Genomic DNA, 27,715 nt, shown 5'->3' on the forward strand with positions numbered 1-27,715 from the left:
ATTTCTGAGGTTCAGGGTTCGAATGTCAGCTGCAGCTTTCTCGCGCATTCCAAAAACATGCATGTTTGGTTCATTGATGACTCAAATTTGTCTATAGGCGTGAATGTGTGTGAATTTGTCTATATTTTCCATCTAATTTCTCACACTCAAGCAAAACTTGGCTTGAATTCCAAATTGTATCACCTTATGTTCCACTTTATATGGTTCCGCTGCATACTAAACAGATTGTTCGAAGGGTAACCGCCTTAATACCATCACTGTCTTGGTGCAGGTGAACCAAGGCGAAATGGTCGGTCTTGTGCGAGAGCCCCAGAACCTGTTTGACCGCAACGCCGTCATGGTCACCAACATCTATGGGAGCCAGGTTGGCCACATCAAGAGGGAGCTGGCTGCACCGATGGCGCACGTCATGGACAACAAACTGGCTAAAGTAGAAGGGTGAGGTGGGAATTAATTCAAATGTCAAATGTGAGAATTACATTTTAAAATACTGAATGCCATCGATGAGGATTTTCATTTTCCCCTGTATTTGTCGATTATTTCTTATGCTAACATTCTAACAGTCGGTATAACGTATAGCATAATGGTAACCCGAATGGTAAGCAAATGTGCTAAATTAGCGGAACAATTTGAAGTTAGAATGGTTTTGAATCGGTTGAGAAATGTGGAAAGATAAGGTAAAAATTGCAAAATGGCTGCATAAATTTGGAAATTTTGATTTGGAAAATGTGCAATACTTAAAAGTGGGACTTTTGCGAATGTGGAAAATTGTTCAGTAGCTGTCCTTAATGAGCTGATCAGTTTGAAATTGGAATGGTTTGGATCATTGGAAAAATTTGGAAGGATTAGGTAAATTTGTAAAATGACTAGTAATATTGGAATTTTTCCATGGAAAATGTAGAATACGGAAAAATGTGGGTAATTTTGAGAACGTGAAATATTTTCCAATATTTCAAGAATGAGCTGAACATTTTGAAGTTGGAATGGTTTGAATTGGTGAAGAAATTTGGAAGTATTAGGTATATGTGTAAAATGACTTAGTTTGGTAATTTTGTATGTCGAGAATGACTTGAACATTTGAAGTCGGAATGGTTTAAATTGGTTTAGAACTAAAAGGATTAGGTACAATTATCAATATGTTTCTGGAAAAAAAAAGTGGGAATTTGGTGAATGTGTAAAAGATTTTTTGCCAATATGTCACCAATGGGCTGAACATTTCGAAGTTGGAGTGGTTTGAATAATAATTGAATTAGCAGAAAAATATGGAAGAATGAGTTCAGTTTGAGAAATATCTCCATTCATTTCAATATGATTGTTATGGAAATCATGGGAAAAGTGGGAATTTTTAGAGAGTAAAGAAATTGTTTCCCAGATGTTCCGAATGAACTGAATATTTTGACGTTGGTTGAGAAATGTGGAAGTTTAAGAATGACCAATAAGTGGCAGTAAAATAATACAAATATATTTATTGGTGCACTTAAGATATGGGTGAATGTTCTTATGTGTGAATGCTCTTCAGCAATTGCCTCATTTCTCCATCAGGGTGGTGCACACCGGGACAAAGAACAGATTCTCCATGCCTGTGATTTTGTCCTTCTGGGGGAAGGATGAGAACAAGGACGCGGTCACTCAGTGTTTGGCACGCCACGGGTATAAACGCAACACAGGTGGAGTTAACTAACCTCATCTCTTGGGCCGATATATACTTTATGTACGTTAGATCTCATGTCAATTGTGTGTTTTAACTCAGGTGCAAGTCAGAAGCTGAACAGCACAGGTGGTGGGACGGCATTAAATAAAAGAGGAACGACCATTCCTCTCACAGCAGAGGAGGTAAAAAAAAACAACTGAAAAAAACATTCACTTCTTAATGTTACAATGACATTTTTCAACATTGTCTCGGACTGTCTCTTTTAGCTGAAGAATGCCTTTGACAACCTCTTCGAAGGCCTGCTGGAGAGTAAAGAGGGGGAAAAAGAAGCAGCTGAGGTATGTACACGTCTTTGTGTTATCACGCAATAGCCTGTTGTAGTGGTCACTGGTGTTTGTATAGAATAAAAATTTTTTTTTTATATAAATTTATATATATATTCTCGGCTGCAATGGCAGCCCCGTTTGCCTGAAAACATATTTATGATTTCTAAGCCTCTTTTCAACACTATTTTCTACTCCTTTATCCAGCGTTACTTTAGTGGCGTGTCTGCTTTGTCGAAGAATTGTGACGTTTGTCACCTTTTGATGATGTATACGTCAGATGTGTGAGACTTGCAGTGTCCATACTGCACTCGCATCCGATATATATCCGATTTATATCCATATACGAAAGAGGCCTGGGCTCGGATAAGGAAAAATTGGAATTTTGCTGTTCACATTGCCATGGGAAAAAAAAATCAGATACACGTCACATTGGGCAAGAAAATTGGAATTGACCTGCAGTGTGAACATAACCTAACATTGATCCTGTGAGTCTGCATTCGATATAAAATATAAGGCACTGGCCGACTTGTCTCCATAGTCAGTGGCCACCCCACTGCTGCCACACCAGCGGCAGGCGCTGTCGTGGATGTGCGCTCGTGAAAATAAGTGTTCGCTGCCGCCCTTCTGGGAGAAGCGCGGCGATCAGTACTACAACACCCTGACGTGTTTCTCGGCCAAGGAACTACCTGAGAGGGTCCTCGGCGGGATACTGGCGGATGACATGGGACTGGTGAGTGGGCACTGTATTGGCATGTGTGTTGCCCCTTTCACCACCCCGCTACTAGACGGATTTTTTTGTGGGACGGCTCTACTTGTCTCTTGCCGAAATCTGCGGTTTACCGCAATAGTTTTATTTATAGGTCCCTTAAAGCACTGGTGTCAAACTGGTGGCCCGAGGGCCACATCTGCGCCTCCACGTCATTTTCTGTGGCCCACAAAACCAAATCATGTGCATCGACTTTGTTTCTTGCTAAAATATCAAAATTGAAAAATTGTCTTCACTTTTAAATTGAGATATTGCAACCACTTTTTTTGTGACCAATACCCCTTTTAAAATAAATGGAATAATACTGTAGTTGAACAGTTTTTACTGGCTTCTGATTTCAAAAGTAGTTATCCATCAATTTGTGTATATGTAATAATATGGGTTCTGCTGTAACGGCCCTCCGAGAGAAACCAATAAGTTTGACACCTCTGCCTTAAAGGCACACATCAACACACGAATCCTCCAGTATTTACCAAGTACACTTGATAAAACCACTTTATTTCTTAGGATTCCTTTATGTTTTTATATACTCACTCACTTCTTTTTTTTTTTTTTTTTTGAAACATGAAATCATTTCGGTATTTTTTGGGGGGTGGTTGAGAACAGATCTCATTTCAGTTGATTCAAATTGGGGAAAATTGATTTGGTATACGAGCAAATTGAGACACGTCCTTGGTTGGTCACGACACAATTGAAACCTTTTTGTCTGTTTGGCACGTGGGAAAGGAGAGCCTCAGTCTCTAATGGACTTTTCAGCTGTTGACTGAACGCTGGCAGAACAGTGAAACGCATACACAATGAGCATGCACACTGACGTCACACACCAACTTATGAGGCCCTGCCTCTTAAAGGCACATCTTACTCGGACACTACAATACAAACAGTATTTTCTCTACATTTTATGATTTTTTTGGGGGGTATTTTTTATGGTCTATATTGTGGCTTTCCACCTATTGTGAGATGGTCTGGAACATACTCGGGGGGGCGGGTGTTCACTGTATTTCTTCCCTAGGGGAAAACGCTGACGACCATCGCGCTGATCCTCACCAACTTCCACGAGGGAAAGCCCCTACCCGTGTACAAACGCGTAAGTAACGCAATAAGCATTAAAGCTCCGGATTAGCAGAGTGGCATGTCATTTCTAATACTGTGTTTTTGTGCTACAGGAGCACTCCTCGCCTGGAAAAGGTACGACTTGCACCCTTCAAACCAGTCCCAAAGTTTGTGGGGAAGAGAACCTAACCAAATGTGTTGTCGCTTTGTAGCCAACAGAGCCGGACCGAGTGGCGCAGCAGCTCACGGTTTACGCTCAGGCCCGTATGTGTGACGCATGCTATTCCCACACAATTGTCAGATCTTATATTGGATTTGTTACTGCAGGTGTACCTAATGATGTGTCCTTGTGGTATCTGTAAAGCTGAAGTTGAAAGGGAAAGTGGAGAAACTGTATGCGGTGTGGAGCAAAAACTTCATTGTTTAAAAATAATGAAAAAAAACATTCTTTAACAAAAGCGCCATGTGTTCAGGCGCAAGACACAACGTGGTGTTTGTAAAATTGAATTTCCAAGCGAAAGTGCTGCTGTAAGCATTGTGGAGCAAGAATCAACATTAAAAAATATTCTTTAACGATACCACCACGTGTGGCGGTTTTGAAGTCGGATGTGGCATTTGTAAAGCAGACGGCAGAGTAAAAGTGTGGACCAGAATTTAGCCTTACTAAACATGACCACGTTCAAAATAGTTTGATTATTATTTTTTTTTATACTGTAAAAATTAAAGGCTAATAGACACCTTACACCTAATGTAGTGGTACGTAAACATTTTACACCAAGTACCACCTTAAAAATTCCTACGTCTCTTAAGTACCTCCATCATAGCCAATATTAAAATACAGTAGTAACGTAGTAGGCCTGACTGTTCATCAAAAACGAGACTAGGTTTTATTCCTAAAAAGTACGTTTCATTGAATTGAAGCCACTGTGACATGATTCAGTTTGAACAATAACGCTGCGCTTAAATTTAGGAAAATGAAACAAAAATTTTTAAATAATTATTCATCTAAAATGTTTAATAACTGTTTTTAACGATTAAAGACAAATGTATTGAACTTAAAAGTTAAATCCAACTGAACTGTACTTAGGCAGTGATTCTTATGCATATTATTTAGTGGCAGAGAGCACACCGATAGTAAATAGTACAATAGGAAATTTTAGTAAAAGATTTTACCTGTGCATTTAAGAAAATTGTGTAAATGTCAGGTATAATGACAGTACTTGTAAAAATATTACAAACTATTTTCAATATTTTTACATACAAATTTTACCTTTTTTTTTTTTTTTTTTAAACCTTTTTTTAACTTTTTTTTTTTTTTTTTTTTTAAACCTCATCGACGAATGACCTGGCCAGTCTGTCTTTTTGTAAAAATCAAACATGGCCTTTGAGGACAAAGTTTGCCCACCCTCGTGTTCTTGGCTTAGAACTAAGCTGTGTACCCTAAAGCCATTATTGTCTATATTCTAACTTCATTGTACATGTTCCAGGGCCCACTTGGAGGAATCCTGTGTTCCCGCAGCAACCATAAAGGACACAGCAAAGCTGTCAGAGAAAGGTAAGACCCTGAATTGTATCCCTCTTTATCTCAGCTACCGCATAGCTTTTATCACTTTGCTCCACCATTTCAGGCAAAAGAACAACAAAAACCACCAAACGAAAACACGGTACGTGCGTCTTAGTGCACAGAATCCCATCTGATGTTTTAATTTCCCGTATTAATGTGATGTTGCTAGAGGATGCTGACGTTGCCTCAGTGCTGTGCGGAGGCCCGGCGTCGCCGACAAATTTGTTCAAGAAAAAGAAAAAGAAGAGGACGGCCAGCTCCATCCTGAGTGAGTTGTGACTGCTGAACATACCGCTGTTGAGCGCCGAAAATGTTTAAAGACCCTGTAAAGTGAATTCAGAGATGTTATTAGAAACATTACACGTTTGATAAGATAATTGCTGAAAATGTGCAAAGATTGAGAACTATGTCGTACCCACTTGTGGAGATGTATCTTTTATATACTTCCGTTTTCCTAATTTTGTTGGGGGGGCGGGGGCGTGGCTAGTTACCTTGTCTGGCATGAGTCCCCCCCCTCCCCCACTATATAAGAACATGAGCGCCTTCGTTCACATCAGTGGTTAACCAACGCCATTGCGAGGTGCTTAGTTATGATTACAAGGCCCATTTCTACCACTAGCGTGCAGTTGGCTAGCAAGCAATGCCTACATTCTAAAAATGCATCTTTCCTGGATGCCACAATTTCCAGAATAGCTCGGTGTCACTTTTTTAATTCCCAAGCAAGGAGATGACATAGCATGCATTTATCAAAAGGGCATGGTTTCAAGCATTCCGCGGACACCCCCAGTGGTTGAGAGCGGAGACAAGGGCTTGATTTTTCATGATTTTGCACATGCGGTATTTAAATAGTTTTAATTTGAAGCTTGCATGTTTTGTCTTTTAACAGCTGCCGATTACTATGCCGCAAAGAGCCCTGGTGAGGCTTTATCGGCAGGGGCGACTCTCATTGTGTGTCCGCTGTCGGTCCTCAGCAATTGGCTGGTAGGCGTAGTCATCAACGTGGCGACCATCTACACTAGAAATCATGGGGTAAACGGGAAGGTATGTGTGTTCTCAGGAGCAGTTTGAGGAGCACGTGCGAGCTGACATCAAGCTGAATGTATACATGTACCACGGCCCCGACCGTAACAAAAGTACCAAGTTCCTGTCATCTCAGGATGTGGTGCTCACCACCTACAACGTGCTCGCCTCTGACTTCACGGTGAGTTCCAACTCTGCTGAGCTTTTTTTCCCCCACCACCACCTTTTTTTTCTGGCGCGCTGCTCTGTGCGTACGCCATTTACGCGGCGGCGAAGTCATCTTGGCAATATTCCAAGGAAAACAATCTATTCAAAACTACCTGGCCCTGTGTGACAAAGTAATTGTCCCCCCTTGGCTAATGACATTTTTTGGGAAACTTTCACTGACTACACCCAAGCCTGATTACATCCAGACCTGTTCAATCATAAAAAATATTTAATAGAACCTGTCTGACAAAACGAAGTCAGCCAAAAGACAACAAAATGCCACGATCCAAATAAATTCAAGGACATATGAGAAATAAAGTAATTGACATCTGTCAATTTGGAAAGGCCACTCCTGAAGCTTACGGACTCTAGTGTACCACAGTGAGAGCCATTATCCACAAATGGAGAAAAACATGGAACAGCCTTGAACCTTCCCAGGAGTGGCCGGCCAACAAAAATGACCCTATGAGCTCTGTGACGACTCATCCAGGAGGTCACAAAGGAACCCAGGACAACATCTAAAGAACTTTGTGCTTCCCTTGCCTCAGTGAAGGTCAGTGTTCATGACTCAACAATAAGGAAGAGACTGGACAAAAAGGACGTCCGTGGTAGAGTTCCAAGGCGAAAACCACTGCTGACCAAAAAGAACATAAAGGCGCGTCTTACTTTTGCAAAACAAAAACATCTGAATGACTCCCAAGGTTTTTAGGAGGATATTCTATTAACTGACGAGACGAAAGTTAAACCTTTTGGAAGGTGTGTGTCCCGTTACAACTGGCGTAAATGTAGCAGCATTTCAGAAAAACATTATACCAACAGTCAAACACTGTGGTGGTAGTGTGATGGCCTGGGACTGCATTGTTATTTCAGGACTTGCACGACTTGCTGTAATTGATGGAACCATGAATTCTGCTCTTGACCAGAAACTTCTGAAGGAGAAAAGGAGAATGTTCGGCCATCGGTTTGTGATCGCAAGCTAAAGCATACTTGGGTTCTGCAGCAGGACAATGGTCCAAAACACAGTAGCAAATCAACTTCAAAATGGCCTTTTTAAAAAAATGATTATTAACTCTTTTCTCCCTAACATATGGGTCAAAATTATAGTCTGTGACATGGTTGAAGTTTGACCTCCATACAATATGTGGATTGAGTGCAAAAGGCAATAAACGGCATAAGGCTTGCAAAACGACCAGATCAGACTGGTGTGTTTGTGATGGAGGCAGTTAGTAATTCTTCAAGGACCTGCCCACTTCGTGGTTGTTACCCACCCACTAAACTCAGCCGAACAGCAAAGTGGCATTTCCAGGTTTTAAGCGAGCGAGTCTCAGGCGTCACCAGGCCATACAAATACAGTGTCTAGTGTGTACATGATTTGGTTTACAGCAATACTTAACTATATTTCTAATTTAGAATTAACTGGATGAATTAGGAGCTTGTGGTCATTGCAGCCGAAATGTGCACGGTTATGTTCAGGTGAATGGGAGCGCAGGACCAGCCGCAAAATATCCTCCTGTTTTATTTTCACCCATGTCCCCTTTCAGCTCATGTTGCCAATTAGCGGGCCAACAATCCAACGCTGAATTCTGCTTCAACATTTTAATGAGAAATTCAGCCTTGTCAATTGACAGGCGTAAAAGACCAACTAAAATAGCTTCAAAAAGTGCATCCTGAACCTTTTCAACCCAAATGATCTTGCAAACCTGATCCAAAAAAAAAAGCACATCAAAGATTATGAAAAATCAAAACAAAATTCAAGTTTTGAAGTGGCCTTGACAAAGTCCGGGCTTGAATCTGATTGAAATGCTGTTACCGCAAAAAAGGATGTTCATGCTTGAAAACTCTCTGGTGTTGCTGAATTAAAATAATTCCACAGGAAAGAGTGAGTCAAAGAAAGATTCATTGCCAGTCATTGATAACGCTTGATTTCAGTTGTTGCTGCTGCTGAGGTGAACCGAGTTTTTGGATTTAGGGGCCTATAACGTTTTCACACAAAGCCAGGTAGCTTTGAATAGTTTTTTTCCCTTGATAAATAAAACCACCATTGAAAAACTGCATTTTATGTTTATTCATTCGTTCACATTCAAGTGGGGAATTTATGGGGGGGAAAAAGAAGTTAAAAGTGGGCAAATACTTTTTCACGGCTCTGTAAATTTGGCCTCGTTTGTCAATGGGAGTTACGGAGAAGCTTTGTACCTGATGCACGCACACTACTGGTGCATTTATTCAAAAATCATCTAACGTATTTTAAAGGGTAATGTTAGATGAGTTAGAAATAATACAAATTGTCCTGGGATCATAGTATGTGCTATGTTTACAGTTTAAACTAACCGATTAACCCTAACCCAACTGAAGCATATTACCGCAATGACATATGACACCTTAAGTTAGCCTACTAATATGTACCAGCAAAGATTTTGAATAACAATGTTTATCGTTAATTAAAACGTGTGAATTTGCGAAAAATGTCTTAAAAAAAAATGTCTTAAAAAAAAATCCTTAAAATCCTCCTCCAACAAATGAATCGTCCTGATAAGAACATGAATCAGCATTTTATATCGTTTACTATTTCAACTGCTTTTACTCAGATCTTGCCTCGCGTCACTCTCCACTTTATCATGTTTCCATTTTCTAAAATGACAACTATTGAAGCCAAGACTTATGAACGATTATAGAGTCGTGATTATGTTGCGCAGTTGAACAATATGTGGAATTCTTTTCATCCTATTATATGATCCACTGCCATCAATGTCGCGCGGTAAATATGGCAATTCAGACAAATTGTCCCAGAAGTGAATTTCCACAGGGCCTGCACTCTTCTGGCTCATTCCTAGTTCTAATGGGAGCACATTTGTTCAGAGTAATATCAGGAGTCCCCTGCATGACATCAACTGGTTGAGGGTGGTGCTGGACGAGGGCCACGTGGTGCGAAACCCCAACACGCAGATGAGCAAGGCCGTACTGGACCTCAGAGCAGAGCGACGCTGGATCCTGTCGGGTACACAGCATACGCTCGCTCACTCACAGCCATTGTAGGCCTCGTTACTTCCACCAAGCACAAGAGGTGTTAGCAGCGATTCTCAATGGAGCCCTTACCTCTGCCCCTGAATCCGAACGGTACAGTCGGTTGTACGTTTTGTGCTATTCTCTAGGGAAGACCCATTACCTAGGGGGACAGAAAATTGTTTCAGTTTGGGGGCTTTCCTATTGTATGATATTTTTTTTCACAGTAATTGCTATCGTAATTTGATGTCACTGGTAGTCACCTACCCTTCCGACGTTTTTAGTGGTAAGAGTCCGGTGTCGCTTTGTTTTGTTCAGGGTCAGAAGTAGGGCTGTAGCTATTGAATAGTTTAGTATTCGAGTATCCTACTGAAAATGCAATCAAATAATCGAGTATTCATTGCTTGGTTAAAGAGCAATTATGTATACAAAGGAGAAATAAGCCATTTCACTTAATAATGAGCAACCAACTTGTTGTCCTTTTGATAAAATCAACTATTTATTTGTGCATAGCAGCAAACAGTAGAAATATTTTCATATTTCCAAACGCAAATCTGAATAATACGATATATTGTACTTGTCACCTTCGTAATTAAACAAACGAGAGCCGGGTGGCTGGTGACCAGCCCGGGGTGTGACCCGCTTTTCGCCCCAAAGTCAGCTGAGATGGGCTCCAGCTCCCCCCGTGACACTGATGAAAATAAGTGGTATAGAAAATTGATGGATGTCTCTGAATATTCTCATCTCAAGGATGATTCCGATTAAAAATGGATCGGATCAAAAACATTGGAATTGACATGCTTTTATTCAGAAACAGGACATCATTTAAAATGAATAGTGCAGAAAATGCCCAAACGTAAATTGATTAGGATTTAGTTACTGGTTTGGTCCGGAAATTGTTTGAAAACAAGCAAAAATATCGACGATCATTCTTTTCTAACGTCAAAGCAGACGTTTGCTAAAGTCTTATTTTGATGAAACACAAAGGAAGCTAAATAGTCTGCTTTCATGTAGGACTACAGAAATATGAGAACACTTACTGTTGAGAGGCTCAATTTCCGAGAATGTGGACAATTTGAAGTTAAATAATGTTTCTAAACAATCAGTTATGAAAATAATTGTTGATTAATTTGTAATCGATTAGTTGTCCATTAATCGATTGTCTCGATAGAAGATATTTTCATTTTAATTGGCTTGTCGAATCTAAATGTTCTGAGCGCCTGTTCCAATGCCTGCAAATCTGTTTTTTTTGTTTTTTTTTTCCCAGCTGTTCTTTGCCAAGTATTCTTTGACTTGCTAGACAGACCACTGCAATCCGGATTAATCCACCGCGGCGGAGGTCTGCGCTCCACTGAGTGCCATTGTCGGCCGTCACGGCGGCACACGCGTGTTAATCTACGACACCTGTCCGTTGTCCCCATCCAGGCACGCCCATCCAGAACAGTGTGAAGGACTTGTGGATGCTGCTGGCCTTCTTGCGCCTCAAACCGTTCGACGTGAGGGAGTGGTGGAATCGAGTCATCCAGAGGCCCGTGACGCAAGGAGACAGAGCTGGCCTGCAGTAAGGCGACTTTTACCTTTCGGCTGTATGCGCCGCAGAAGCCTTGTTGTCATTATAAACCGGATTTATAGAGGACTTTTTACTCAACATTGTACCGAAACACGTCAAATGGTCCTTCTATGATGGCTAACATGACAAAGCGGTCACTACTGGAAGTTCAAAACTACCAGGAAGCACTCCCATCAAAAATAATTAGATTATTATTGAAATACATCATCAAAGAAGAAATAGTAGTCTTATCAAATATTTTTAATATTACATATTATGGGAGGAACGGTTCACAAAATCCACGGTTGAGTTCGTTTCTCAGTTTGGTGGTCACGGTTTTCGGTACACGTTGGATCTTAGGAAAATCAATGATGTCTTGTAAATAGGTTAAAACTGAAAGTGTATATATATTCACAGCATTATTATTTCTATTATTTCAATTATTGTGCTCTTCCATTGGATGGCAAAAGGTACGATAAACTAGTGTATCCATCCGTTGCCATTCGGCCAGCAGATTTAAGTCATGGCTTCCTCTAAATATAGTAGGATTCTTTAACAACCATTTACAACAACGCTTTGCAAGCTGGGAAATCCTCTGACGCTGCGCAGTGATCTCAGCTTCCTCTCAGAGCTGGTTTACGACGGCGATGTTTTCAACTATACTTGTTTTTTTAGCGATGTAAACGTCACGTAATTTATCAAGGAGGCCATTTGTCTCGTTCGCACAGCGGTTGCGATTGCTTTGATACTTTTATTAAAGCAACAACTCCATAAATCGATACATCAATAAGCATCACAAAGAAGAAAAACAAAAGCGATGATGGACAGTTAGGTTGATGTTAAATTCATTCTTGTATTCACTTTTGGATTTTTCTGTGGGACTAACTGATTGCCATGTAAGTCCAATTTCACATGTACGGAGTTTCGATGGCCACTGTGCTGGACTTGGAATATCTTAAATATATTCTATTTACCTCTCAAAGATTGGGAAGTTTAAAAAAAAAAAAAAGAATGGTGATTTGATCATATTTTTTTCACTGGTAGTCAGGAGGATGGATATAGAAGAGACAAAGACAACAGGATGAAAAGTCGAGTAGATAAGAAAAATCCATGTTGTTTGTCAGGAACCTGCAGACGTTGGTGAAGTGCATCACGCTACGGCGCTCCAAGAGCAGCGAGCTCGACGGTCGCCCGTTGGTCACGCTGCCTGAGAAGAGCGTCTGCGTGGAGCAGGTGGAGCTCAGCGCTGCGGAGCGCGAGGAGTACGAAGTGGCGCGCGAAGAGGGAAGACACATCATCGGCAGGTACGAATGAACAAAAGACGGGGAAAAAAATCAGTATTTTGGTTGTCGGGAGGGCTGGGCTGGACATTCAAAGGAAATTTGTTTTTGTTTGTTTGTTTGTTTGTTTTTTTGCAAAAATACAATTGTAATCGATTTTTTTTTTTCACTTTCGCTTATAGAAAAGCAAATGACAGCGACATTATTCCAATTTCCAAACAAGATTAGCTTGGGGGTTTTCCCCGCTGGATTGGACAAGTTGTTATATATAGCGAGCAAATCGTTATAAAAGTTAAAGTTAGCAACATGAGTGTGCTCTCTCTTCAAAGCCATGTTGTTAGTGCAAGCAGTGCAACTCAGCATGGATGTGGTTTGAACTATATAAGCCCCAAAAAACAAAAAAAAAACAAAGTAATCGTGACAAATAAACTCCATTGAATTGATTTGTTTGTTTGTTGTTTTTTTGAGTAGATATGTTGCTGAAGGCACAGTTTTGAGGAATTACGCAGACGTCCTGTCCATCCTGATGAGACTCCGGCAGCACTGCTGCCACCCTGACCTGCTGGCGAGCACCGCCTCAGATGCAGGTACGCACTTTCTACAACCGTTGCTTGTGATGGGAGGAATTGTTTGGGAGGAAGATTCTGTCATCATTCATCAAGTGAATAAAGTTGTGATTTCATGAAAGAAAAAGTCATTTTATGACAATACATTTTGGTGTTTAATTTACAAGGTTATGACAATTTTTTTAAAATGGCGAAGATATTGCAACCTTGTGAGAGGTTGTAATTTCATGAGGGGAAAAAAAGGTCATTTTGCAAGAATACATTTTGTCGCAATGCTATGAGAATCACATTTATTTTTCCAGGAAAAATGTGCAGTTTTGTGAGGCTAAAGTTGTCAGTGTCTGAGAACAGTTTGAAAAATGTGTAATTTTATGTATAATAATAAAGTTGTATTTTGTATTTAGAATTTTTTTGTTTTCAATTATACAAGAATAGTCTTTTTTTGGAAAAAGTCATACTGTTATTAGAATCAAGTTGTTTTTTTTTTTTGTTTGTTTTTTTTAATTTAGAAAAAGTTTGCAATTTTACGAGAATAGTTCGATTAAAAGACAACGGGGTAAAAACAACTGTGGCACCACTTATGACGGTTCCCTGTTCTGATCCACGCAGGCTTAGCCACTACGCCGGCCGAGCTTCGCGAGCGCCTCATCGAGAAGCTGCGCGTGGTGCTGGCCAGCGGCTCGGACGAGGAGTGCTCCGTGTGTCTGGACTCGGTGCGCCTCCCCGTCATCACGCACTGCGCCCACGTCTACTGCCGTCCCTGCATCGCGCAAGTCATCGGCACCGAGCAGGTGAGCCGGACTTCACGTTTTTAACAGTGGAGAGCTCGAGTGAGACTCGTCGAGTCGGCGCTTTTACGACTCGGACTTCTGAAAGACTCCACTTGGCTTTGACTTGGTATTCGTGACACTCGACTTGACTTGGACTTGAACTACATGACTTGACAACTCTCGCCTGTTTACATTTGAAAATCTGCATTTTCAACATAGTCATAATTTTATGACAATAAAGTACCTTGTCTTTGAAAAAAGTCAGTTTTATGAAAATAGTGGTTTTTATTGATTTCGAAGAAGTAATGATATTATGAGATAAAATATTTTTTGTAAGAAAACGTTGTGAGTTTAAGAGACTGAAGTTCATAATTCTGTGAGGGAAAAGTAACTCAAACTAATAGGGGCGGGGAATCGTCCGATATAGCCGATTGTCCGGTACATTGAAGCACTTTTTTTTCAAGGCCATATGCACCCATATTACTGGATTTTTGCAGATTTTTGTTATTTTTTGCAGGTAAATTACCAGAATTAAGTTTGAGGATAAAGTCATAATTTTATGAGAATAAAGTAGGGTTTTTTTTTCCCCCAGGAAAATTGTTTATTGAGGAAAAAGTCATACTTTTGTGAGAATAAAGTAATATTTTTAAAAAAGGTTTGTCACTTCACAAAAGTCCTTTTTTATTTTTAGTAAGTTTCATAATGTTAGGAGAAGTTGTTTTATGTAGGAGAAGTTGTAATTTAATGAGAATAAATGAATTAAAAAACATTTAAGATGTAATACTACAAGACTAAAGTTGGATTACTTTAGAAAAAGTCGTGAAGAATAACGGGGGGTTTGTCATTTGAAATCTTTCCAAGAATTAAGGTTGTTATTTTTTTCCTTCAGAATTTTACAAGAATAAAGTTGACTTTATGACTTGCTTATGCCACATGACTTGCTTGATTTTTGCCGCAGTAACTTGGGACCTGCTGGTTGGTAACTTGAAGGTCAAGATTTGAGATTTATTTATGACTTGCGCTCCAACAGGAGAGTGCTCGCTGCCCTCTCTGTCGGAGTGACATCAAGATCAGCGAGCTGGTGGAGTTCCCGCAAGAGGAGATGGGGGAAGAGAGTGGAGGAAGAAGTCCCAGCAAGTGGAGAACCAGCTCCAAGGTAGTGCACCGCACCGGACGCAACATTAGGAACGCCTTCACCACCCAAACACACACGAGAGAAATCTACCTGTACAAACACGAGCGCAACTCTTCTAACTGTCAAAAGCGTAAAAAGTTAGCCGCTAATGAAAGTCAATGCAACCACTTTGTTTTTTTAGGTCATCATTTTACGAGAATGAAGTATGTAAAGTATGTTTTTTTGTTGTTGTGCCGGACTACTTCCGGTTGACTTTTTTTTGTTTTGTTTTTTCTCTCCCCCCTGAATCATGTTCTTTTACACAACATCTTTTAACTTTGGAAATGTGTTCTGTGGTTTTGAATGGTGTTTCCTGCGCGTGCATGCACAGATCAAAGCCCTGATTGGCAACCTGCTACGTCTGCAGCGTGAAGACGGCGGCGCCAAGTGTCTGGTGGTATCGCAATTCACCCGCTTCCTCACCATCCTAGAGACGCCACTCAGGTAACACGCACAGAAACCCAGCGCCGCCTGTCAATCAAGTCCGAAAAGGCCATCCGTCTTATGAGGTGCGACGTTGTCCGGGTTAGGGAGCACGGCTTCAGGTTGGTGCGCTTGGACGGCACCATGACCCAAAAGAAGCGAACCCAGGTGATCCAAGAATTCCAGAGCGCGGCCCCCAGCAGCCCCACCATCATGCTGCTGTCGCTCAAGGCCGGGGGCGTCGGACTCAACCTCACCGCCGCCTCCCACGTCTTCCTCATGGACCCCGTGAGTACCTTGTGTGTGGGTGTCGGTGTGTTTAATTCAAATACTGTATTGCAACGAGCATAAGGTGGGATAACGAGCGCATTTCTATCGTTGTTCTACATGGATTTGACTTTAATCTGATTAATTAGTGTGAAGGTATTCTTGATGCAACCACTTTTGGAGAATTAAGTTGTATTTCCACAAGAATAAAGTCGTATTTTTATGATAACAACAGTCGTATTATTTCAGGACAGAATGAAGTCGTACTTTACATGAACAAATATTTCTACAAAAGAAATTGTCGTAGCTGCGAAAATAGTCCTGTTGTATTATTAGTTATAATAATGTATTAGTACAAGAATAAGAGTAGTATTGTCACAAAACTATCAGTATTTTTAAGGTTTAGGTTTTTGCAAATACAGTCAAATTATTTTCACCTCATCTGAAAAGAAAAACAATTTCCCTTATTTCTTTGGAAGTTGATACAAGTTAATGCTGGGAAGAAAAGCTTGTCAGGAGAAATAAAGCAAATCCCAGAAGTGGGGTGGGGAAGCAAAACTTGTTTTGAATGTGATTGTCATTTACTTTCTCTCGAAGCAAAGGTGAGTAAATGTTATTAAAATCAGATTTTATTTGAAGGCCGTATCGCCCGGCTCTAACTTTGTGTCTCTTTAGGCATGGAACCCAGCCACGGAGGAGCAGTGCATCGACCGCTGCCACCGTCTGGGTCAGAAGAGAAAAGTCTTTGTCACCAAGGTGGGAAATGGGAGAAAAGTTGCATTTTAAAAATCATAAAACATACGCTGAAATATTATTCATATATGCTGCAGTTCATCGTGAAGGACTCTGTGGAGGAGAACATGGTGAAGATCCAGAAGCAGAAGCAGGACCTCGCAGAGGCGGCGTTCGGCTCGGTGGGCGCCGACCGCAAGACGTCGCGCATCAATGACATCAAGGCGCTCATGGAGTTGTAGAACGTGAACAAGAGCACCCAGTCTCTTTTGCCTGTTCCCTATGTTACCTCTTTCAAACTTTATTCCATTAGTTGCTATCTTAAGATCAAGGTGCTCCACACTTTCAGTTCAGTCAGGGGTGGGGGAAAATCAGTTGTTAAAAAAGGAAGCCACAAATGCTCCAAATATTACCATCATAAACCTTTGTTTGATTGAAAATGTATTTTGTGCTTACTCCCTTAAAGTCTCTTCAGCAGGTAAAATGCATTCTCTGTAGGGTTCACGTCTGAGAGATTGACACGGCAAGTCTAAAATCTTCCATCTGTTTTCGTTTATGTTTTTCGCGTGACGTTGGACTAATGTTCAGCACATCTGCCTCACAGTTCTGAGGTTCTGGGTTTGAATCTCTGCTCGGGCTGTTGTTGGTTGAGTTTGCGTGTTGCTTGTGCGGGTTTTCTCCCAGAGTCGGCTGGGATAAGCTCCAGCTCAAAATGTTCCCCCACACCTCTTTTAAGGGGTCAAGACTTTCCGCCAAGGCTAAAAATCGATCTTTTACATTTGTGAGTTTAAAATGTACACTGCTGCTAAATCTTACAGAAATTTTATTCAAGTTTTGATTCTGCCCCAAAATGTGTGAGAAAAACCTTGGTAGAGGTAATGACACTCGCCCTGTGTTTGTCATGTTTGAACTGTAAAAGATTGTTTTCTATATTGTTGAGTAAGCACATTAAAAAAAACAAAAAAACAAGCTGTTATCAAGTTGCTCATCTTTTATTGGCCACAAGGGGATTGCGCAATGACAATGTTTTACCTTTTTCTTGATTTTATATATAAATATACATTTTAACAGTATTTTTAGGCTGTGATGCAACCTCCACCGGTGAAATGGACAATTTCCCACAATGGAGTGAGGTAGACGCGCGTACATGTTTGTCAAAAGCATGTCCCTTTATACACACAGCTTGAAATAATGCCAGCCCAGGGTTGCCAATATGTTTGGTCACGACTACACGTATTATATCTTCATATGTTTCAGCGTTTACATAGGATGGAGTATTCCTATATATTGTGTGCCCCTCCCTTCACCTCTACACGTCTGTTGGCTTGTCATATAGGCAAAAGTACTAGACGACAGTACTGTGTGGGTCTTTTTTTTCCCCCTACTCCCCAGTACATAGTAACCATAATAGAGTAATAGCTATATACAAGGAAATGCTCACCTCTTGTCTGCTGGCGGTGGAGGTCTCGATGGCCGTAGGAAAGATAGTTGGCACCGCAGCTGGTTTCAGCCTCTGCCTAACTACACTTCGTGTATCCAATGCTTTCTCAAAACACGTGGCATATGTGGTTTGTCAAGTTATCAAGAAAAAAATTACAATCTGTCCTCTGACCTTTAATAAGACAGCTGGTCATGAAGGCAAGGAATCGCAACATTGGGACCATAAACAGTGGCGAGGACTTGCATGCGAGAGGGAGTAGGGAAAGATCAATCAAAAGGAACATTTTTGCCTGTCTTGGCATATCCCGTCGCCGGCCAATCACAGCTCATACATACAGGTACACCTCAATTAGAATACGGTAAAAACTTTAGTTGTTGATACATTATAATGATTCATTAAAAACTTGGGCAAATACTTTTTTGAGGGCAAATTCCAGCCTAAGTTCTACATTGTGAATCATTTTCATTGTTTCTTGTCACATAATCTAGTATCTAGAGATGTTGATTTTTTTCCCCCCTGCAAGCTTTCAAAAGTACATTTAAAAAAACAAAAAAACAATGATTTCACACGCAAAATCCACAGAAACACGGAGGCAACATGTAAACTCCACATTGGAAATGCCAGACATTTCAACCCAGAACTGTGAAGCAGGCATGCTAACCATTCCTCCCACTATGCTACCCCCTCTTTAGTCCTGACCCCCCCGCCTCCCAAATGAATAGTTGCTGGGCAACCCAAACAAAAAAACGGAGCCCTGCTCCATCAGCCAGAAACAAGGCCGCTTACATGACCCCCACCCACCCTGCACCTCCAACCCCACTGTATAAAAGGCCAATTCATTCAAACTAGAGGTACAACAATTAATCAATTATCAACTGAATCAACTATTTTGATAATGTTTAGGGACCTTGTTTAACTTGAAATTGTCCAAATCCTCAGAATTTCAGCCTCTCAACACTAAATATTCTCAGATTCCTGTAGTCCTCTGATGAAAGTAGGCAGATTATCTGTTTAATCAAAATAAGACATTTGCAAACATGTACTTTTCATCACAGAAGAAAATAACACTGCCTGCAGTCCAGGCCCGTCTCCCATTGAAAATGTGTGACGCATTCTGAAGTGTAAAAGACGACAACGGAGACCCCGGACTGTCGGACAGCTCAAGCTGTACATCGAGCAGGAATGGGAAAGAATTCCGCCTGCAAAGCTTCAACAATTAGTGTCCTCAGTTCCCAAACGTTTATTGAATGCTGTTAAAAGAAAGGTGATGTCACACAGTGGTGAACATGACCCTGTCCCAGCTTTTTTGGAACGTGTTGCAGCCATCAAATTCTAAGTGAATGATTATTTCCGAAAAACAAAGTTGATCAGTTTGAATCTTGTCTTTGTAGTGTATTCATTTATATGTAGGTCGAACATGATTTGCAAATCATTGTATTCTGTTTTTTTTCTCTTCTGTTTAACACAATGTCCCAACTTCATTGGAATGGGGTTGTAGTTGTTCAAGTATATATGTATTTGTTTTACTTGCCCAACTGTTGGGAAACATCGGACAAAAGTGTTACCATAGCATTTTCTTCAATACAGAGGCATCACATATTGATATATTACTTTCATTCCTGTCGATCACTCTGTAAGTGCGGGAAAATGCATCATTTTCTCCTACCATCTGGTATCGAACGCTCCGGTGCTTAAGTGCTATCATATTTAAAGTTTGCCCAACTGTATCCTTTATAGGTTGGACAAAATATCCATTTTGACATGGCATAAGAATAAAAAAAATAGAAAAATGACAGCAGCAGTTCACAAGTGTCAAATATCGATAGCAATAGTTAGCGATATCCAACGTTGATGCTAAGTCACTAATGCTAATTTCATCAAGTGTTAGTGTTCTTCAGAGACGTGGTGACACATTGTAGATAGTTTTTGTACAAAATCATACTTGCCGTATTATTGGAACGACATTGTGACATTATCACGACTAAATTTCCCAGTGTGCAGTGAGGGTTAACACAAGAAAGATAGCTTTAATTACTCTGCCATTTCCATACCCTCTTTATCAGTGTTAATGCCAAGTCGCTAATGCTAATTTCATCAAGGGTCAACAGTGGTCAGCTACCTGGTTGTTGTTGTTTTTTTTTTTTTTAAAGTATCATGTGTCGTTGCCAAGTTGCTAACGCTAATTGAAAGTGAATCTTGTTTTTCAGTAACTGACGGATTGTTTTCAGCTAAAATATCACAAAATCACGATGGTCAGCACGATAGCGACATTCTCTTGAGTTACTCTGCCGTTTCCCATCTCTGGTATGCAGTGTTGATGCGAAGTCACTAATGCTACTAACCATGTTCTTGGGGTACAGAGTGAGATACTGTGGATTGTTCTGTCCAGAATAATCACAAATGTCATATTATTGGTAAAGTATGATGGCATTATCATGAGTTGCTCCCATCCCTGGGATGCACTGTTGATGCCAAGTAGCTAATTTAATGGAGATTTAAGTGTTAATCAACTAATCAAGCTCATCGAGGATAAACCACCCACAATGTTTATTTTTCCATTTTAAGAAATGCGCTCTCTCACATACTGTCACTCACACACACACACACACACACAGAGAGAGAAGGTGCAATTAGTGAGGCTGGAAGATGCCAATCTTCTAAATTACTCTTCTGTGATTGGCTGGTGGCGGGGGGGCCAGGGGTGAAGGGGTCCATTTCTTTACAGGTCCCCGTGCTCTCCTCTGTCAGTCACAGCCCTACTTCCTACTTGAGGAAGGAATCCAGCTTGCGCTCAATGTTGGCAAAGGAGTCGTCGCCCAAATAGTCGATCTGGCCCGCCTCCCAGCGCTGCTTTCGCTCCTCTGAGGAGATGGGCGGGGGGGTGGTGACACCGGCCGAGGCGGCAGTGGACGTGACGGCTGCGGTCTGATCGCCACACTCGTACTGGTGAAGCTTATCCTGCATTACCAGGGAGGATCGAAAAGAGGGGGGGGGGTGAAAAAAGGAACTTACCCGAACCCCCTTTGTCATAAGAAATATGTTGCAGATCCACCCCGCAATAGGTTAACATCTGCTGATTTTTGTTTTTGTTTTTGTAGTTAATAGTTTTAGCTCTCCCACGTGCTTTAAACAAAGTATTCCTTAGTGCCTGCTCACGGTCTCTTAAGAAATGTGTGGTTACCACTAGTCTTGTCCACTGCCTCATCACTTCCCATCAGTCTTCCTTAAAACTCACTTCATAAACTCCCAACTTACCAAAACCTCCCCAGTACCACCATATCACCCCATCTTACAGCAACTCCACTGGCTTTCAGAATTCAAAATTCTTCTCCAAACATTTATAGCAAGTCACAATCTCAGCCCCACCTTCCATCTCCATAGCACCGCTCCCGTTTGTTCCTTCAATACTCCTCCTCTGTTAACCTCACTACCATGGGAAGCAGAGGTTTCAGTCACTCTTCTCCCCAACTCTGGAACTCCCTGCCACCTACCATCCGTATCATTGATTAAAACCAGACTCAAAAAGTCACCTTTTCAAGATTGCTTACTCCCTTATCCTGAAGTTCCAATTTTAACGCCCTGCATTTCTTTATGTACACTGTATGGTTATTTGTTGTGCAAATTTATGGATGCATGTTCATGTGATTTCAACTACCGCTTTATTGTTCAGTGTTCTGGGGTTCTTTGAAAAGTGCAAAGACTCGCTCACACAGCTCTCCAAATAAGAGGCACAGTGTGCTTGCTTCAAGCAGTTTGTCACTCCCAGGTGAAGTTCACTGTTAAACTGACAAATTGAAAGAATTACACATTGTATATTTAAACCCCAAAATATTCAACCAAACCATATATTTTTATCTAATGATGTATTTTAAGGGTAATGTAAGCTAGGTTTTATTGATGGTGTTTGTGGACATATGATTTAAACTATTGACAGACAATTATAGCAGTTATCAGTTGCAGATTTGCAAACTCCTCTACTCAATTTTGTTTTCTGTAGAACAAGCTGTTTGCTGAAAAACCTATTCCTGGGATTTCCAGAAATATTACAAAATGTATTGTAATGTGATTACAGCTTCTGGGATGAGTCTTTAAGGCTTAAACTATAACTTTTTTTTTTTTTTTTTTAATTCATTATTTTGCATTCTATAGTTGCAATTTTTTTAAAAAGTGTTCATTCGTTTCGAGCATTTGGGAGGGCTATTTCTGGACCATACGTCAAGCAATAACTCACATCATTGCCCAATTGCATGACGCCACTGTCGAAGGGGGCGTCACCATAGGCCCGCTGCAGCAGAGGCATCACCGACGTGGCAAACAGTCGCCACCAAGACTGCAGATAGTCAGGGTGCAGCCGGCCGCTGTCGGGGCCCTCGGGGCGGCCAGCCACCTCACCACTCTGGGCGTCGTAGGCGTAGCACCACGGTTTGGTCTTGCCCAGGAAGTGGACCACCTTGGCGTCACGGCCGTAGCTGCGCGGACACGGAAGACGTTAAAAATTAAAAGAGGAAGGTGACGCCAAGGGCAGGTTGCGTTCCTCCTCTTGTAAATTGGACAAGCATACATAAAAAGACCACCTTTGAACTGACCTTAGATATGCTTCTTAACACACAAACATACTTAATGGTTTACTACGCAATCATGGTTGTGTGTGTGCATGCGTACTGTTTAAAAGCAGGCAGATAAGAGTAGATGGCGATGCTGCTGAGGTTGTAGACAAAGGGGAGGTGCTTGGATATGTCGGCTGTTGCCCACGTGTTGAAGAAACTGTTGAGGACGCCCTGATCGCCTCCTGTGAACAACCCAAACGCATGTTGACTCCATTTCTAAAAGGGAGGATCACCATAACTAGTCATTTTTTAAGATCACTCAAGAATTTGTCATTTTCTAAATGGAGTCTTGGAATGAGATCCCTTCTAAAAACAGCCATTTACAAAATGAGTATGGAACGAGAAGATTACTTAATCATCCATTGTCAGACACTTTCTAAAACAGTCTGGAATTTAGATTGTTGTGAAATTAGTAATTTTAAAAAAAAAAAAAAAAAAAAAAAAAAAATAGTCTTAGTCTCTAAAGGGAGTCTGGAACAAGACAATTACACTAAAATACACCATTTTCTACATGGGGTCTCGAATGTGAAGATTGCTCGAAAATCTGTCGTTCTCTAAATGGAGTCTGGAATTAAATCAGATGTCTGGACCGAAAATTACAATAAAATTATTTTTCCCTCAAAACGGGTTTAGAATGACCAGATTACGCAAATATTTTTTTCCATGACCTGATTACACTAATGAGAGGATTGCCCTAGACTGTCATTTTCTGAAGTAAGTCTGGACTGGGATACTAAATTGTCATCTTTGAGGAAAAAAATAAATCTATTGGTATTGCCATCAGTGATTAACTGTTGTTTCAATGGAGACACCACACAGGTTACAAGTGTGAACTTTCCATGGCTCAAGAGGCCTCTTTTGCACAGATTTGCTGGGGAGCCCCAGGAGCAGGGTCAGGGTCGTTTGCTCCATCAAAGTAGGACATTAGAGTCTAGTCTATGGGACTGGCACAATTCACAATGTAACTCAATATCAACATTAGCTTTCATGCCAAAAAAAAAAAAAGTGTCACCGTCGAAGCTTCCGTTGTCAGCGCAGAAAGTCAGCAGCTTCTCGTGCGTCTCGATAGACGGCCGGAAAACAAACACCCCTGAGTTGAAGCAGTCTGGCCAACCAGGATCTGGCGCAGCCGAAAGTTCCTCCCGCTCAAAGAGCTCGTCGATGTTGGAGAGTGCCTACATTTCATGGAGGGAATGACAATTTCAGAACGGGGGGTGGCTGACTTGATTATAGTCAGTCGATTAACACAACCTGTATCGCTTCTGAAAGGGAGTAAAGAAGATGTGGGAGGTTGCTACATTTAACACAAAACGCATTGGTATTACCATCAATCAGTTCAAACGGGGCCAGATAAAGGGTACATTTAGTCACCATGGTGTCGGCGTCCATGAACACACACTTGTCGTAGTGAGTCAGTGTCCAGCAGTGCAGCTTGGTGAAGGTCACACCCAAGTCGGGACGCTGCATCAGGGCCAAGTGGGCAGCGTCGCCGGAGTCCATGACGTCCACCAGCCGCACCTCGTCAAAGATGGAGCGCAGCGCCTGCCTGCAAAATGGAGAGCACGTTGACACAATGAATTATTGATGAATGTATAGTAAGCCCTTGCCGTCTGCCATTGGCAAACTCAAACAACTCAACATTTTCTGTAGAACTATTTGCTTAAAATAAATAAATAAGCCTACTCAGAGCAGAATCATTATTTTCCAAGTATGTCAAAAGAAATAAAAGAATTTGTACCTGGGGGGCCAGCAATATGGCCTAAAATTCATATCACTGTCTAAATTGAATCCCTTCAGGATAACAATATGCAGTTCAAGCAAGATGTTTACATGCGTTCTAAAAAAGGGGTCCCCCTCCCTTTCAGGCATATGGAAATTGCACCCAAGGATGAACCACACACTAGTGCAAGTCCACAATTCTCTTCCTGATATCTTGGGTGATTTCTTTTGACTTCCATGATGTTGCACCTTTGGATGTAAATAAACAACTTATTTAAGCAGTGTGTTTGAGGTCTGCCTTCAACTACATCCACAGGTGTGTCTCTAACTCAAAGGTCATCAATTAACCTATCAGAAGTTTCCAAAGACATGACATCTTCATCTGGATTTTCCCCCAAATAGTTTAAAACTTGCCGACTTTGAAGAAAGTCATGAAAAATTGTCAAGAAATATCCTCATTATTCAGGCATTTAGCAAAGAGAAATAATCTTGGTAACGCTAATTTACCTAAAACGGGAAAAAATGTGTCTATTTCATGTCAGACAGTGAGAGAAAAAAAAAACTGCAGATATATACATTTAATATCCATTACTCAAATTTTTGCTATTCGCATTGGGTCTTTGTCCCAAACCGCTATGACTAGCAAAGGTCTACAGTAGTTACCTGCAGGACTCCGTAACATGAGGTCCGATGAGGGCGACGAGATTCCTGGTGGCATGGTGGTCTCGTAACGAGCAGCCCAGGACCATGGCCCCCTTGGCGTAGCCGTCGTTGGTGGCCAGCGTCACGAAGGCTTCATCTGATTAAAACACCAAAATAATCATGGTTAATGCAACTTTTTTTTTTTTTTTTTTTTTTTACCGAGCACTCTTAATTTCCACATTTCATTTGAATAATACTTATCCAGTCGAATGGATGGCACAAAAAGTTGCCGTAAACTGTGTTTTTACGGTTTGTTTCCTCAAATAGTAATGCATTTATTTACTTTTGATTTGAAGGTGGCGTCTATTTGAGCGCAGACATACTTCCCCCAATATCCATCCATCCATTTTCCGTACTGCTTATCCTCACTTCGGTCGCGGGCGTGCTGGCACCTATCTCAGCTGACTCTGGGCGAGAGGCGGGGTACACCCTGAACTGGTCGCCAGCCACTTCAAAGAGTACCGGGCGTTTAACTGAAGTCGTCGTTTACTAGAAAGAAGGATTTTCTCAAAGCTGTCGGGAATGAGAACATCCATAAAATTGGCATTTATCTTCAGTCTTAAATGAGAATATTGGTCAAATATTACGGAGTAATTTTTTTTTTCATATGTAGTCCAGAATCAGACAGTCATTTTCTAAAGGGAGTCTGAAATGAGGTCTCTAAAATTAATCCTTTTCCAAAAGGGAGTCTGGAAGGAGATCTTCGAAATCGATCACTCTCTAAAAGGGAGTTCAGAATGAGAAGATCACTATAAAAATAGGCCATTCTCTAAAATGATTGTCGAGAGTGAGACAATCTAGAACGCAGTCATTTCCTAAAGGGATGGTTCTGAATGAGCTTGCTTTGAAATTAGCCTTTTTTTGCAAATACAGCCCAGGGGCTCTACAGTACGATGGTCTGACTGGAGCCTACTGCCACAATTTCGTATTTATGCATTTATTTTTTTGTCGTCTTTATTGCTAATGCAAATGTCAACATCAGTTGTGACATAATGGTTTACGAGTATTTGAGGAGAGGGAAATGAACTTCACAACCTCATAGTGAGACTGCACGTCCACCACTTAACGACCAGATCAAGTTAGTCACTGTCACAGGAAGTTATGGATAGCCACTGTAAAAAAATAAAAGCTTTGGGGGAAAAGGTGTTACATTTAAGCAGTGTTCATTTTAGGCCAGTGTTTTTCTTAATGAAGCAACGAGCCGATTTTTGGGCAAGTTTAAAGGACGCAACCGAGTGGAGAAACGTGAAGTCGCGGTGATGTAACCAGAGCCATTTCCACTTTCAACATTAACGGTTCCACTCAGGAAACAGAATCAATTTGGACCGACGATTAGCTCTAAACAGTGCCTTGGAATGAATATGCTACAACCCCTTGTTGCATTATATCTGTGCGAGCAATCCTTTGAGGATGGTCGACATATCTGAACAGACATTGTTGCCAATATGATAGAAGAGTGGCATTTTCCAATCTGAAGCTGTGCATTTTCTGAACAGGTCTCGGGAGAAACAGCAAAGGTCATATTGGTCCAGTACATATTGAGATAGGTTTTTGTGTGTGAAAACTGCAATGGATGCAGTGTTCATTTTTTGCACTAATGAACTATATACCCCATTGAATTTGAAAATACATTTTTATTTTCACAATCACGAAGGGTCGGTGAATGCACGTATGAAACTTGCAGGGTTCAGCACCTCCAACAAGGTTAAGAGCCATTGCGTGAGTAGAAGCAAGCAGCCGGCCAAAAGAGGAGACGGCCAAACTATCCAGCAGTATGTAGGGCAGGAGGAGGGCTCGCACACCCATAAAAGGAGCCAGTTTCACCAATGAATGCAATATGCCGTTTAGAAGGGAAAAAAGAAAACAGAAAAAAAGGGGTGGGGGTGTCTATAATTCTTAACCTTTGGGACATTTTGCCATACAGGCCACAGATAGTGTTAGGGAGCAACTCATAACATGTAATGAGATTATGTACCTGATAACAAAATGTATGCAATTGTAATCAATGACATTACCAGGAGAAAATGTGTAATTAAATGAATTGGCTTTCCATGATTACAATTTTACTTGTATTTGAAAAACAGCTAACAACAATAAAATAAAAATAAAAACTGACTTCCCAATACTGGTTATTTTTACGACACCAGCAATGCTCAAACTAAGTCTCGTTTATGCGTCGATTGGCATTCTAAAGCATTTATATATGTAATAAAACAAACAAAAACAAATCTTAGAATACATACATAGTTTAAACTGAAACTTTGAAAATCCACACCGGAGGTCTAATGGCGGTCGGAAGCTAGCTTGATTCTCTGGTCTCCAAACTGCTGCAGCAACTCATTAAATAATAATAATAATAATAATAATAATACATATAAAGCTGTCGTGAGAGTACCAGTTCACGTACTAGTTTTATATTCATATTAACCGACACTACTACTACGACTACTACTACTAGGCTATTGCTACTCGTGTCGCTGTTCAAAACAAATATTAACGCCATTTAAAATGGCAGAACAAGACAGAACGAGTACCGCAGAGGAGTCAGGCGGCCGAACGTGTCGTCGGAGTCTTACCGGACATGGTGAGGCTCCGCCGGGGTGTAAAGCACCGCAAAGAAGGAGGAGGAGGACTTGAGGATGATGACGGTGATGATGATAGTGGCAGCTTCGTCCCGAGCAGCTATGCTCAATGCCAGACCAAGAATTAAAGAGCACGTTTTCCGGATCACGTGGCCAGTGACGTATATGGTCGCGCCCCCTCCGGTGCCGGCTGTTGTCTTCGCGCCACTAATTAAACGAGGGCAACAAAATGGCGACGACAGGAGTTACGGAAGTCTTAAAACGTCACCAAATACTGGATAAATTCACTACACGGTGGGCCAAAAGTTGGTTGTAC

At 41.1% G+C, this 27,715-nt stretch overlaps 2 protein-coding genes across 10 annotated transcripts in view; one reads left to right on the forward strand and one right to left on the reverse strand.

Moving 5' to 3' along the window:
- hltf (helicase-like transcription factor) overlaps positions 1-19,306 on the forward strand; it is a 23,379-nt gene extending 4,073 nt beyond the window's left edge. For 4 of the 8 annotated variants that reach the window (XM_061697024.1, XM_061697022.1, XM_061697021.1 and 1 more), the window contains 24 exons: positions 272-438; positions 1,543-1,667; positions 1,751-1,833; positions 1,918-1,989; positions 2,516-2,707; positions 3,756-3,830; positions 3,910-3,931; positions 4,009-4,060; positions 5,284-5,351; positions 5,425-5,460; positions 5,530-5,628; positions 6,247-6,341; positions 6,418-6,561; positions 9,444-9,582; positions 10,855-10,926; positions 11,013-11,148; positions 12,261-12,440; positions 12,888-13,003; positions 13,592-13,773; positions 14,783-14,908; positions 15,258-15,370; positions 15,457-15,637; positions 16,292-16,372; positions 16,447-19,305. In XM_061697024.1, coding sequence (XP_061553008.1) covers positions 272-438; positions 1,543-1,667; positions 1,751-1,833; positions 1,918-1,989; positions 2,516-2,707; positions 3,756-3,830; positions 3,910-3,931; positions 4,009-4,060; positions 5,284-5,351; positions 5,425-5,460; positions 5,530-5,628; positions 6,247-6,341; positions 6,418-6,561; positions 9,444-9,582; positions 10,855-10,926; positions 11,013-11,148; positions 12,261-12,440; positions 12,888-13,003; positions 13,592-13,773; positions 14,783-14,908; positions 15,258-15,370; positions 15,457-15,637; positions 16,292-16,372; positions 16,447-16,590 — 2,700 coding nt within the window. In that variant the 3' untranslated portion in view covers positions 16,591-19,305. Of the gene's footprint in view, positions 1-271; positions 439-1,542; positions 1,668-1,750; positions 1,834-1,917; positions 1,990-2,515; positions 2,708-3,755; positions 3,831-3,909; positions 3,932-4,008; positions 4,061-5,283; positions 5,352-5,424; positions 5,461-5,529; positions 5,629-6,246; positions 6,342-6,417; positions 6,562-9,443; positions 9,583-10,854; positions 10,927-11,012; positions 11,149-12,260; positions 12,441-12,887; positions 13,004-13,591; positions 13,774-14,782; positions 14,909-15,257; positions 15,371-15,456; positions 15,638-16,291; positions 16,373-16,446 lie in introns of all 8 variants that reach the window. The other 4 variants (XM_061697027.1, XM_061697026.1, XM_061697020.1 and 1 more) reach the window with 3 other exon arrangements.
- LOC133413101 (glycogenin-1-like) lies at positions 18,600-27,548 on the reverse strand. 2 transcript variants are annotated; one of them, XM_061697040.1, is made up of 7 exons: positions 27,394-27,548; positions 24,779-24,914; positions 23,768-23,942; positions 23,409-23,571; positions 22,452-22,578; positions 22,021-22,258; positions 18,600-20,747 (listed from the first exon to the last, which is right to left on the reverse strand). In XM_061697040.1, exons 1-7 carry the CDS (start codon positions 27,398-27,400, stop codon positions 20,553-20,555), a joined length of 1,041 nt encoding a protein of 346 aa, XP_061553024.1. In that variant the 5' UTR covers positions 27,401-27,548; the 3' UTR covers positions 18,600-20,552. The 2 variants fall into 2 exon arrangements, with proteins under 2 accessions (XP_061553024.1, XP_061553025.1); XM_061697041.1 differs by lacking the exon at positions 27,394-27,548 and adding an exon at positions 27,061-27,131.
- Positions 27,549-27,715: the final 167 nt, after the last annotated feature.

This window comes from Phycodurus eques, chromosome 14 (assembly GCF_024500275.1).
Source record: "Phycodurus eques isolate BA_2022a chromosome 14, UOR_Pequ_1.1, whole genome shotgun sequence".
Taxonomy (NCBI): Eukaryota; Metazoa; Chordata; class Actinopteri; order Syngnathiformes; family Syngnathidae; genus Phycodurus; species Phycodurus eques.